Raw genomic sequence first — 13,456 nt, forward strand, 5'->3', positions numbered from 1 at the left:
AGACAAATTTACATCAAAAATTTTTTATTTCGAACTAGAAAAGGACCATTTTCCAATCAAAGTGAACAGATTAAATTTTTAGATGAAAGAATTTACTTATGACCAAACTGATAAATGTTCAACTAAAATGACAAATCTTGAACTGGAATAGTTGAATTTTATACCTAGCAAAAAGTCGAAATTTCAACCAAAAAGATACATTTTCTACAAAAATGACGAATTTTCCACAAATTGAACGAATTAAAAAAAGTTTAATTTTTAAATAATAAAAAACAATTTTCAACCAAATAGTTGAATTTTTATTTTAAAAAAATTAACATTTTAACCAAAAATAAAATAGTCCAATTTTTCGTAAAAAATCTAATTCTTAAAAAAATAGGATTGTCGGAAAAATTATTGAATTTTTTATTGGAATAGCTAAATTTTTAGCTGAATAATTGTTTTTAACAATCTTCTACTTTCTTTTATGAAATTTCAGAAAATAATTTGAAATGTTTCGAAATATTTTTAAATCCCTTCTTAATTTTTTAAAAATAAAAAATCAGTTTAAATTTTACCTGGATTGTAACGAAGAATTTTTATCAGCTTAAAATATTTTAAGACATTCAGAAAGCTTAAAAATTTTATTTCAAAATCTTAAAAAATTTGCAATTTGTTTAAAAATTGTAGAGATATTTTGAAATTTCAAATAATGTTAAAAACTAAGAATCTATCAAAAAATGTGGATAATACACTCTTGAATGCCTTTATTAAAAAAAACTCTTTATATTGTTGTTTTTCTTTATTTCTAAGATTATGTTTGTACATTTTAATGTTTTACTTTAAAGAGGAATTTAAATTTCGACTTAGACTAAATTTTATGACTTAAATTTAGAAGAAATTAAATCCAAAAATTGTTCAATTAAAAAAAAAAATTAAATTTCTTCTGACAAAAGATCTTCTCCCTCAATAGTAATCGAACCACAGAACTTCCAATTGCCGCCGGTCAGAATTTCTGTTGTTCGATTCTCAGCGGAAGGAAGGAGAAGATATTTAATCTGAAAAAAAATTAATTAAAAAAAAATGCTCTTAAATATCTCTTTTCAAATTTTAAAAAAATTAATCGTTATACTCTTGGTCTTTTTTTAATTTTCAAGAATTTGGTTATATTTAAATGTTTGGCGTTAAACGGGACTTTAAATTTCGACTTATTTTTAATTTAATTTCTTAAATTTCGACAAATTAAATCTGAAAATTATTTAATTTGTTCTAAATCCTTTTAATTTTCAATGATCAAATTATGCTTATTAAAGCATTTCTGTAAATTATTTTTGTTAGGCATAAGAGAAAATCGTATTAATAGTTTTCAATTTTCTATCTAAAAGGTCGAATTCGAAAAAATTTAACAAAACAGTTAAATTTTCAACAAAAAAGATGAATTTTCAACCAAATAGATGAATTTTGAAATAGAAAAGATAAAGTTTCAATTAAATAATTCAATTATAAAATAAAAAAGTAAAATAAAAAAAGTTAGAATTGCTAAGTTTCCAGATAAAAAATAAAAAATCTAAAACAAAAATTAATTTTTAACAAAGTAGTCCAACTATTAAGCCCAGTAGTTGAATTACCATTAAAAATATATGAATTATCGATGAAAAATGTAATAGTTTATAATTTATTTAAAAAAAGATTTTGTTTTTTAATAAAAACTAGTTCAATTGATTCTAAAAAAATGTTTTCTTACCAAACTAGTTGAATCCTGAACTAAAAGAGATAAATTGTTTACTGAGCATTTACATTTTGCAACCAAAAAAGAATAAATTTCTACCAAAAAAAAAAATATTTAAAGAAAAGAATTATCAATAAGAGAGTTGGATTTTCAGCCAAGAATTTGGTTGTATTTTAATGTTTGAGGTTAAAGAGAAATTTTAGACTTATCCTGAATTTAATTTCTCAAATTTCCACAAATTAAATCTGAAAATTATTTAACTTTTTTTTAAATCCTTTCAATGTTCAAATACTAAATTATGCTAATTATAGCGATTCTGTAAATTATTTTTGTTTACAATTAATTTGCAATTTGAAAAATAAATAAAATTTTATTAATATTATATTTTATTTAAAAAGATCCTAAAGAATACTAAAGAAGAGATTCCAAGATATTTATATGATACCAAAAGAGTCCAACGTTTAGCAGCCTCGATTTTATTTCAATCTAAAAAAACTTGACTACTGATTGGAAGTAGGGTGCTTATAGGGACCGAATTTAAAAAACAGGAGAATTTAGGGACCAAAATTGAAAATAGCGGACAAAAGGGAATCTTTAAATTCAAATTTACAAGATCCTCCTCAACTCAAAAATTACCACTCGAATCCCAAACACAGTCCTAGTGAACCACCCCCATTAACTCTGAAATCGGAATCGCATGCAGATACTCTTGAAGATTCTCCATAGTTGATCCCTATCCTGACTACGTGCTTCCAATTGCAGAAATTGTGGCGCGACTTTGGTAATTACCGTTCTTCGATTTACCCTAGCTAGACTGCCTTTTCCTGCAAATAGCTCCTATGAAAAATGTTTTTTTTTTTTTTAAATACTTCAATTTTCAACAAAATAATTAAAATTTAAATATAATAGTTGAATTTTCAATCTAAAAAGACAAATTCCCAACAAAAAGTGGCATAGTTTATATTTCAATAAAAGAAGATGAAATTTATTTTTTTTTTAAATTAAAAAAAAAAGAAGAATTTTCACTCAAGAAACAAAAATGAAATTTCACACTAAGCAAATTAGTTTTTTTTTACCAGAAAATGAGGATTTTCAAATGAAACAGGTCAACCATAAAAATTTGGAAAAGTTACATTTTCAGTTAGAAAATTAATTTTAAACAAAAAAGGCTTTTCCGCGTAATAGTTCAATTTCCAACAAAAGACATGAGTGTTCAATTAAGAAAATAAATGTTTAAAAATTTAGTTTAATTGTTAACCAAGTTGTTGAATTTTTATTTCAAAAAATATTAATTTTCAACAAATAAGTTAAACTTTCAAACAAAGAGATGAATATTCGACTAAAAATATAAATCTTAAAAAAAAAAATGATTTCTTAACATAGTGATTCAACCAAACATTTGAAACAAAATAATTGAATATTCAATCAAAGAAGAATCATTTTTCAACAAAGGGTTACAGTTTCATAAAAAAAGAACATTTCTACTAAAACAGATAGATTTTTTAATCGACAACATAAATTTTCAAAAAAGTTGCATTTTTTTTAGAAAAGAGAAAAAATTGCTCTTCAAACAGATGAATTTTTATATATTTTTTAAATAAAAAAAAAAGTAGTTGAATTTTCATCTAAAAATGATTCTACTTGACTTTTCAAGAACAAAATATGAATTTTTTAACACAAAATTAGTTTCTAAGAAAAAAAAATGATTTTTCAATCCGAAAAGATAAATTTTTTCAACCAAAAAAGATGAAGTTTTAATAAAATAGTTGAATTCTCTACTAAATAGTTGCATTTTTATCGAAGAAAGATGAAATTTTTCTTAAAACAAAAAATAAATTTCTACGAAAAAATTAAATTTTCAATCCAAATAGAAGAATTTTAAACCAACATGGATTACTTTTTAACAAAATTGTTAAATTTTCTACCAAATTGTTGCATTTTTATTTAAAAAAAAATGAAATTTCTCTTCAAGCATATGGATTTTTATTTTAAAAAAGAATGAAAAATTTAGTTAAACTTTCAACTAAAAAAGCTTCCAGTTGAATTTTCAAGATCAAAAAATGAATTAAAAAAAAAGTTTCTACGAAAAAAATTAAATTTTCAATTAAAAAAGAACTTTTTGTAGAAAATAGAAGGACTTTTTAATAAAATTGATGAATTCTCTACCAAATAGTAATATATTTTTATCTAAGGAAGATGAACTTTGTCTTAAAACAGACGAATTTTTAATTAAAAAAAAAGAAAACAGATTTCGAGAAAATAGTTGAATTTTCATCCTGAAAAGATTTCAGTTCTCTTTTCAACACCAAAATATTAAATTTAAACAAAACGTAAGTTTTCTACGAAAAGTAAAATTTTAAAAACAAAGCAGAATTATGAACCAACAAGTATGGCTTCTCAATAAAGTGCTTGAATTTTCAACCCACCAGTTGCATATTTATCCAAGAAAGATGCAATTTTTTCTAAAATAGATGAATTAAAAAAAAACTTTTAAAAATAGTTAAATTTTCATCCAAAGAAGAATCCAGTTCACTTTCCGACACAAAAATTAGAAACTCTTCTAAAACAGGTGAATTTTTACATCAAAAAAACAAATTAAAAAAAAGAGTTGCATTTTTATCAAAAAAGATTTCATTTCACTTTTTAACACAAAATTACGAATTTTAATGGATAAATAAATTTTCTAGGAAATAGTGCAATTTTCAACAAAAAAAGTTGCATTTTTATCTAAAAAATATGCAATTCATTTCTAAACAACATTTTCCCTTGATATTAACTCCTTTCCTCGGTAGTTTTTGAAAAAATTAACAATTGTGATATTTTTTTCAATATGAATAAATTGTTTACCAAAAATTAATTTTAAAGGTGGCCTTTTCGAGAAAATCCATTTTGCAAATTTGCAGAAAAACCGCCGCCATTTTCTCAATTTTGAAAATGTTGGTATTTTTCTCAGATCATTCGATAGAGCTCAGAATTCTTCATCACACAAAGGAAAAACCAACCGAATAGTTAAATTTGGCATAAAACTGCATCAGTTTGAAAAATATGTTGGTATTTTTTATGAAATGGTAAGGTTATCTTCAATAGCTCACCCTTTTTTTTGAAAAAAATTTTTCAGCCAAACGGTGAAACACGTATTCCTTCATTTTGAGTTTAGGATAACATACTTTCATGCCAAAATATTCTGACCAACTCAAGCAGACCTCATTGCGTGATTTGAAATTGAATCAGCCATAACTAAAAAGATAATCATCAGCATAAATTTGCTGCAAATTTGCAAAAATTACGTAGATGAGTGAAGGAACCCCCCCTCTTTTCTTTCTCAAAAAATCGTAGAAAAATGTTTCGACCTAGATTTCCTAAATTTTTCGACTTAGACATTCTGTTTCTAAGTCTAGACAGTTTTCAAGGGACCTCTACAAATGAGGAAATAATGAAAAAAAGGATCCATCTAAAACCTAAAATCTATAGACTACATCAGAAGCTTCAGAAGTTAATAAACGTTTGGGAAACAGTTTTGGGACCTATAGTTCTACATTGACAGCATGAGTCGATTGCGGCAGAGGAACATGAAAAAGAGGTACTAAAGACCAGACTAGGAGGAAATACGCAGGAGAAAGGAGTCTGGAGCTAGGAAGCATGGAAGCCTGGAATAGAGGCAGGGACAGAGAAAGGGGTGTGGGTATGGGTGTAGAAACCCACCTTTCTTCTCCCCTCCTCCTGTCACCACCAAAGCTACTGGGAGCTTCCAACCCAGGAGTAAAAGTGGGGTGCGGGAGGAAGTTGGGGGGTGAGGGAGGTTACAACTCGCTGGAGATGCCGCATCCGGCGTAGCCTGACGCTTTCTGCATACCAACTACCTAATCCCGGCTCTATCCGTGCCGGAACACAGACGCAAAGGCAGAGCACGTGACTACTATACTCGAATGCGGGAAACGACGATATCCGACGACGACGGTAGTTTTACGACAAAAACGTTTACAATATCGAGAATTTTTGAATTTACGAGGTCGTTCTACACTTCTCTGCTTTCCACTAAACCCCAAGGGTGGCTAGAAACACTGTATTCCAAATTAGAAGGACTGAAGCTCTGGAGAGTTCTGAATGAGAGCTAAGAAGCCAAGACGCTAAGAGGCTAAGTGAGGATGAAGATGAAGGTACTTACAGTCAAAGTGGGAACTTCTTAGACGATTCGCGTCTTCCCCGTGGCAGAGTTTGTAGAGGTTCATTCCTGTTAGTTCGTCTGCTGTGTAGTCCAGAAGCTCTGATACTCTGGGGAAAAACAGTTGATTAGCTGATGGTATAGAGAAACTTCAGTTGTATTTAATACGACTGAAGTTTGTCTCTACAACCCAAATTAATAATTACTTTGGTTCACAGTGTGCTATCCGAAAGTCAAAGTTGATCCTGGTTACAAACATATCCGTTTCTAGTCTTATCTCGTGTACACTGGGAGGTGGAAGGGCGATTGCCAAGCCAACCATACCCATTAATGGTGGGGCAGACTTTCTGGAATGGCTGAATGTAAATTGCGGCCTCAAACGGCAGAGTAATAAGACCACCTGGATTCGGAAAAACATCTGGGTAAATTATAATGGCCTTCTGCCTAAGGAATCTCGTTAAATTAGCATCGCAAATTTTATAACATAGTCATTTATTGAGATTATTTGAAATAGTGATCTTTTCTAATTGATATTTCGAGGTTTGATTGAAATTAATGGAGAATGTTAAACAAAGTGGGGAGCTTACCCGGTAGCCGGAAGACTTAAAATGACATCCTCTTTTTGTTAGTGTGGACTTCATCCTCACGCAAAATGCTCGGTCGTATCCTTTATAAAGACCACTTGACGTTAACGACATCACAGATGAAACTGTAAGGAGAAAAGGAAAGTTTTGTAGGTTTATGCTGTAAGCTTAAATGCCGAAAGCTTAGAAATAACATCTAGAGTCCACGAATGTCTGGAAACTAAAAGTTTTCGGAGCCTAGGCAAAGGTGGATGATGGTCAATAATAGTGATTGGGATGGTGGATAATGATAATGATGACAGATGATAGTATTAATGAGCTTAAAAATAAGATCAAGAATCCATAAATGTCTGTTGAACCAAAAGTTTTTAGAAACTAGACAATGGTGGATGGCTGTAGTTCATGGTGATTGGGATACTGGTTGATAATAATGATGGCGAATAATCGCGTTTCCTGAATTTGGAAATTTAAAAACAACACCACGTGTCTATGAACGTCTGGAACCAATGAATTTCAGAACCCAGACAATAGTGATTGGGATTGCCGATGATTATAATTATGTAAGATGATGCCGTAGAACAGTACGGATATGACTATCGAATATGCGGGTTCTTAATCCATTTCGTTCATAAAAAGCCTAAATAAATTTCCTGAATCCGAAAGCTAAAAAATAACAGCAAGTGTCATGAAGATCTAGGAACAAAAAGTTCTCAGAATCTGAACAATGGTGGATGATAATAGGTTTATTGCTTTCACGATGATTCATGTTGATAAAAAGAGATATCTTGGATCGGCAGAATTCGTAGTTTTGTGAACGATTGGAACTCGAAATATCTCTTTTTCTCAATGGTGGAATGATGATAGATAATGGTGATTGGGATGGCAGATGATGGCAATCATGACGGATGATTGTGTCGATGATCGCGGCTACGGAATATGTAGATTCTTAATCCATGTTTATTATAAAAATCCAAAATAAATTTCCTGAATACGGAAGCTTAAAAATAAAATGAAGAGTCTATAAATGTCTGGGAAACAAAAGTATTTAAAAAAAAACAATCGTGGATAATGATGGATAATGGTGATTGGGATGGTAGATGATGATAAAACCGACAAATTTTATAACCTAGACAAGCGTAGATGATGGTAGATAATGGTGATTGAGGCGATGGATGATAATAATGATGACCTACGATAGTGTTCATGATGATAATGATCACAGATTATGATGCTGTTAATGATAATTATCACTACGGCTATATAATATAATACGTGGATTATTAATCAATTTCTGTTATACAAAACCTAAATAAATTTCCTGCATTTGGAAGCTAAAAATAACATCATCGTTTTATCAAAGTTTGGGACAATGATGAATAGGATGATAGTTAATGATAATGATGATGGATGCTGGTGTTCAATATGATGTCTACGGAATATGTAGATTTTTAACGCATTTTTGTAATGAAAATCCTAAATAAATATGATGGTAGATAATGGTGATTGGGATATTGGACGATGAAAACACCTAAATAATTTTTCTGACTCTGGAATCTCAGAAATACCATCAATTGTCCATGAATGTATGGGTACCAAAAGTTTTCAGAACTAAGACAATGGTAGATGATAGTGGATAATGGTCATTAGGATGGTGTACACTGTAAAAGCAAAATATTATTTCAGGACTAATTTCAGGTATTAGAATAAGCCTCAGAAGAAACAGTCCCGAGTGGTACTAGAATGAAACCAGATTTGTTTCTTTTTAATTGGAAAAACAGCATAAAGTTATCCTATTCAAAAAGAGGACATGAAAGAAATGATACCATGAAAAAATAGATCTCTAGTTTTTACAGAGTTCGATAATAATGATGCTGTTGGTGATGATGGCTATAGTAATCTTCAAGGTTTCACCAAGGTACACATGAAAAGTTTAGGAAACCAAGACACTTTCCATAAGCTCTAATCTCTCCTCCAAGGTCACCAGAGTATTCCACCCTGGCTCTCCGGAATCTAGAATTCTCGATAGCCTCTTCGTCGCAGGCCCTGAATCTAGATGTCCCCTTATCCCAGGAGGCATTCCAAGTCTAGGTTGGACTAAAATCTGAAACCGGGTTCTTTCGTTTTTGGTCACGCTCGTGACTGATCGTGAGTTCGCGTGAGATGGTGGTGAGCGCGTGCGGACAAGCCTTGAATGAACATTGAACGTGTAACCTGGAAACCGTGACCAGGCCGAAGTGGAGCGACGGAATTGGACGGAGTGGGTGAGCCTGCGTTGGGATCGGGTCCGGGAAAGGAAGGAAAGATGGTGGGTAGGTGGTGTATGATCACGTGAGGTGGTGGACGTGCGGCCGGCGAACGTGCCCGCCGACCGCACCACGTGGATTCGAACGAGAGAGGGCGTCCGTGACGGGGTTGGAAAGAGGGTTGCTCGGATTCGCCTTACTACAGACGGGTTGGTTCATGGTCGGGTCGTCGGACGCCCTGGAGTTAGACGCGGGGGTGGCTGATGTCGTCGCCTCCGCTGCCATTGCATACCGTATGCAGCCCCCGCGATTGCCCAATTGTTATTCCGCGACGACCATCTTCACGTGGCACGTACAATGCCCTACGTATTCTGCATTCGACTTGCAACCAGAGTCCTGCACGGACAACGGACAATCATCCACGAGCGAGTACTTGTCTCGTCGAGCGACCACGTAAGATGCAAGATCTTTAGTGGATATATGCCAGAGGCGACCCCAAATCAGATCAACGTAAGGAAATGTCTTCAGCTAAAGTGAAATCGATAGACGATAGAAGCTTAACAATGAAGATTAGGGTCGATTAGGCCAACGAGGGTACTTCCACTGTACTTTAAAACGAAAACCACTAGGAGGAAGGCCAAAAAGAATGTATCACTAAAAATACTCGCTAGTGAACTTGAACTGAAATTGTATCCTACTTTAAATACGCCAAATCTTCAGGGTTCAGTTTGTATTATGAATTTCGATGATTAGATAGATAAGGTTTGACATCTAAATATTCAATGATATTCAGAAACTTCAGTGTAATATTCCAAACATCTGCATTATTTCCTTCGTAAAACTCATCGTATTCAATTTCAAATCGAAAATCCGTAGTATGTCTTAATGAATAATAACTTTACATAATGCAGATGTATTTTTAAAGCATAAAATACCGTCAGGATTTGCTGTGGATGACGAACCATGTTCTTCGGATGCACCACTGCTGGGGGAAGCTAGGCCGGAACTAGAGGAATGAGGAGCTGAAGAACTCGTTGGCGAGGATAACCCAAGTCCAAGTTGCTCAGCAACCTCTGCATGGTCCTCCCGATGAACGTAGTCGAAAACGCTCGATCCCGTCATTTCCACCTAAAAAAACAATAAAAATGGTATTATTTTACCATGTTCTCAAAACTTAACAAATAAGATCTTTCAGAAGTTGTAAGCAAATAAATACCACAAAGATTGAATAATTAAAGTCTCAACTAGATAAAGAATACAATTTATCTAATGGATACAAAACGCTTTCCAACAATGAAACCTTGAATACATGATACACTATCCAAACCTTCGCATTCTTTCAGCTCGTTTTGCAAATGATCTATAAAAGCAAAGTTGCCGGTTACTAATCGGAAAAAGCACATAAACATAAATGCTGCAACCGAAGGGAAAGAGAGGATACTATTTAAAGAAAATATAATGAATCACCGACATAGAATGTATCATCGTTAATTAGCTTACAAAATTGAAGAGTAAGAAAGGAGGACACGAAACGGATAGGCTCGACTGGTTTGGAAAAGGTGTCGATAGACCTCATAGTCCTTAATAAAAAAGTGAGCCGATGAAGAAATGAATTCATCGCCTCTGATTTGTGACGCCGATTCGGTTACAGCTATGCGGACATAATCAGGGTTCGAACACGAAGAAATTCTTATCTATACGTATATGTATATCGAAATCGTAACGTTCGCGCACGTAGACCTTGTTGAGAGTCAGGTTGGCGACTTCCTTCATCGGATCCCAGTCTATGAATTTCGTGACCTCGTACATCGATTCCTCGAACGCGATGCATGGAGCATACGAGTGTAAGTTTTAACACACATGCATTAGACTATGCTGGTAATATGTGGGTATCGATGTATATTTATACTATATGTACGATAGACTATAGAGTATACTCAGAGGATACAGCTATATTTTTAAAATTTATTCCGAAAACGTTTTCCGCTGGTGACGTGTGGGTGATGGGTGCTATGGACATATGGCCAAGCAACCTATGGATAAAGCCACGTTACTCAATAACAAGGTGCGAGCTTCGAATTATCGATTACTTGACTTCATTTGTATGAAATGTATGAAATCGAACAGCAGTGTCGTTGTTCTCATAATTGATTTTAATTCTCAGATTGTCCTTTGAAAATTATAGAGGAATCTTTAGATATTATCATTGTCTCATGAATCAACAAATTATGATGAATGGAGAGAAGTAAACAGTTTTGAAAGATTTTATCCTTTCATACAATGCCTTTAACCGTTGCTACCGTAAAAGGTTCAAAGTTATTTAATGGTAGTGTTTTAGAAGGGGTTATAAATCCCCATGATGAAGGTGCATCGATTTGGTGTTAAATATGGGTCTGGTACCAATTATAGAATTAGAGATACTTGGAGAACTCTGAAAAATTCAAGTTTAACATTTTAAAGAAGATGGTTGATTATGGTGATATTAGATTCAGGATGACGATCGTGGACTATGAAGATGATGCTAATGTTGATGCTGATGATGACCAGGAGGGTCAATGTTGTCATAATTAAGCTTGATTCTTAGATTATCTTTAGAAGATAATAGAGAAAGCCTTAGAGTTTATCATTGCCTCATGAATTAACAAAGTAAGATCATTGAAGAAAATTAAACACTTGTAAAAAATTTTATCCTGAGTAAGTAAAAAGATCCTAACTGCACTGCTGTACTTGATATAAAAAATGTTACGTCAATCTTTAACAACGTAAAACATTAAAAGTTATTTGTTGGATGTGATTGCAAAGTGGTTCCAAATTTCAATAGTCAAGGTTTCAAATTCAAATTTCAAGGTTTCAAAAAAGGGTCTTGTATCAATCATGGAATAGTAGATTTACAAATAGTTGAAGAGCCCTCGAAAATTCAAGTTTAAAATGTTAAAGAAAATAGTGGATGATGGTGATATTAGATTATGAGGATACTGAAGGTGGATGATAATGATAACCAGCAATTTCGCGGTTCTCATAATTGATATTGATTCTCAGATTTTCTTTTGAAAATGATACAGAAATATCTGGATTTTATCATTGCCTCATGAGTCAACAAAGTACGATGAATAAAGGAAAGTAAACAATTCTAAAAGATTTTAACAGAAGTGTGTAAAAATATCCTAATTGCTCTGTTTTACTTTCATACTTCATATAAAAAATGCTGTTAAGTTTTCCAACAGAGTCTTCCGGCGCATTATGAGGCATTTCACGCGGAAATGGCCTTTTTTATAAGCTATGAAGCAGGCATAAACGTAATGACGGGTCCCGGTAGAGGCTCATAAAAGTGCACTTTAGCCTCCTGATGGTCTTGCATTTTGACATACATTGTTACACTTGTGCCTTATCAAAAGGTAAAGGAAAACTAAATACAAAGAATGAAAATATGCTAATTCTGTAATGATATTTTATTATGATAACTTTATGAGATGCAGTGTTCTTTGCATAGTGAAGACGGAAATAAGTTAATGGAAGACGAATTTAAGGTTTAAGAGGAATGACTGAAAAGCGGGAGTGCTTTAACTTTCGCTATTTGATTTGGTAAAGCTAGTTTGAAAAATTCAGTCGACTTCGACCTCCCTGACTCCTTCACCTTGCTGTCGCACGTTCCTCAGACGTGTACCACATCTATCGAGTCTGAAATATCGATTCCAGGGGAGGACATACTAACAACTTCTAGGTTCTCCAAAGAAGATTTAATATAATTCTTATCTGTCATAGACTCGAGTCTATATTTGGTTGTTTTAACTATTAGTCATCATTATAGGGGCATTTTATTTTCTTCCAAAAAACTGAGATAAGGCTTTCCACGTTTCCAATCATCCTCTAATGCTAACACAAGCTGAATAGAAACTTTGAGAACCAATTTTAAATTCTACGTAAAACAATTTGTGAATCAGAAACCGTGAAAATGCAGACTGTTTCAAAATGAAACGTTAAGTAGATCGTAGAATTTTGAATTAATAATAGTTAAAGTCGCAAGAATATCAATTTGAAACGATAATCTCGGATTGATTTATATAGCAATATGTTGCAAAATATTAAAGTCGAAAAGTTGATTCTAAATTAAAATCGTAAAAATTTGCACGTTTTTAAATGATAATGTAAGGTATTCGATATTCTTAACCTTCGGCGTCAATTGTTCAAAGTTATTCATTGGAAGTGATTGTAAAGTGGTTCCAATGACCAATAATTAAGGTGTACGAATTTGGTGTTAAATATAGGTCTGGTATCAATTATGGAGTGTAAGATTTATAGGTATTTAGAAAGTTCTGGAAAATATAAGATTAAAATATTAAAGAAGATGATGGATATTGGTGATATTAGATTATGAGGATGGTGATGGTGGATGCTGATGGTCGATGATGATGATGTTTGTGGCGGATGGAACTGCATTTGATGACGATAGGTCCATGACAATAAGAGGGATTGACAAGAATGGTGATGATGGTATGAAGCTGATGGTGGCTAATGTATCTGGCCCAGGTGGTTCCGCTGCAGGAGGACATGGCTGAGGTGCAAGCTTGGCCGCCATGTTTGTGGCAACGACGCCGCCAGTTTCCAGAATCCCCGAAACACCCTATTGATTGCACCACGGGTCTCGCGGAACCGTGCTGGTACCCGGGACCCCCCTTCCACCCACTCCTCTGCTATCCAGCACTGCTCTCTGTCCCTCTTCCTCCCTCCCTCTTTCTCACTCCGCTTCTCTATCCCCGTC

The 13,456-nt window shown here is 33.1% G+C and overlaps 1 protein-coding gene across 1 annotated transcript in view; it reads right to left on the bottom strand.

The window, feature by feature from the left end:
- The window catches only part of LOC117174688 (protein trachealess), an 83,208-nt gene that overhangs the window by 17,979 nt on the left and 51,773 nt on the right, over positions 1-13,456 (bottom strand). Inside the window, exons 5-8 of the mRNA XM_033363987.1 lie at positions 9,633-9,825; positions 6,458-6,579; positions 6,077-6,270; positions 5,874-5,980 (exon numbers count right to left, since the gene is read on the bottom strand). Of these exons, the coding sequence (XP_033219878.1) occupies positions 5,874-5,980; positions 6,077-6,270; positions 6,458-6,579; positions 9,633-9,825 (616 nt within the window). The remainder of the gene's footprint in view (positions 1-5,873; positions 5,981-6,076; positions 6,271-6,457; positions 6,580-9,632; positions 9,826-13,456) is intronic.

Source organism: Belonocnema kinseyi, chromosome 6, assembly GCF_010883055.1.
Source record: "Belonocnema kinseyi isolate 2016_QV_RU_SX_M_011 chromosome 6, B_treatae_v1, whole genome shotgun sequence".
Classification (NCBI taxonomy): Eukaryota; Metazoa; Arthropoda; class Insecta; order Hymenoptera; family Cynipidae; genus Belonocnema; species Belonocnema kinseyi.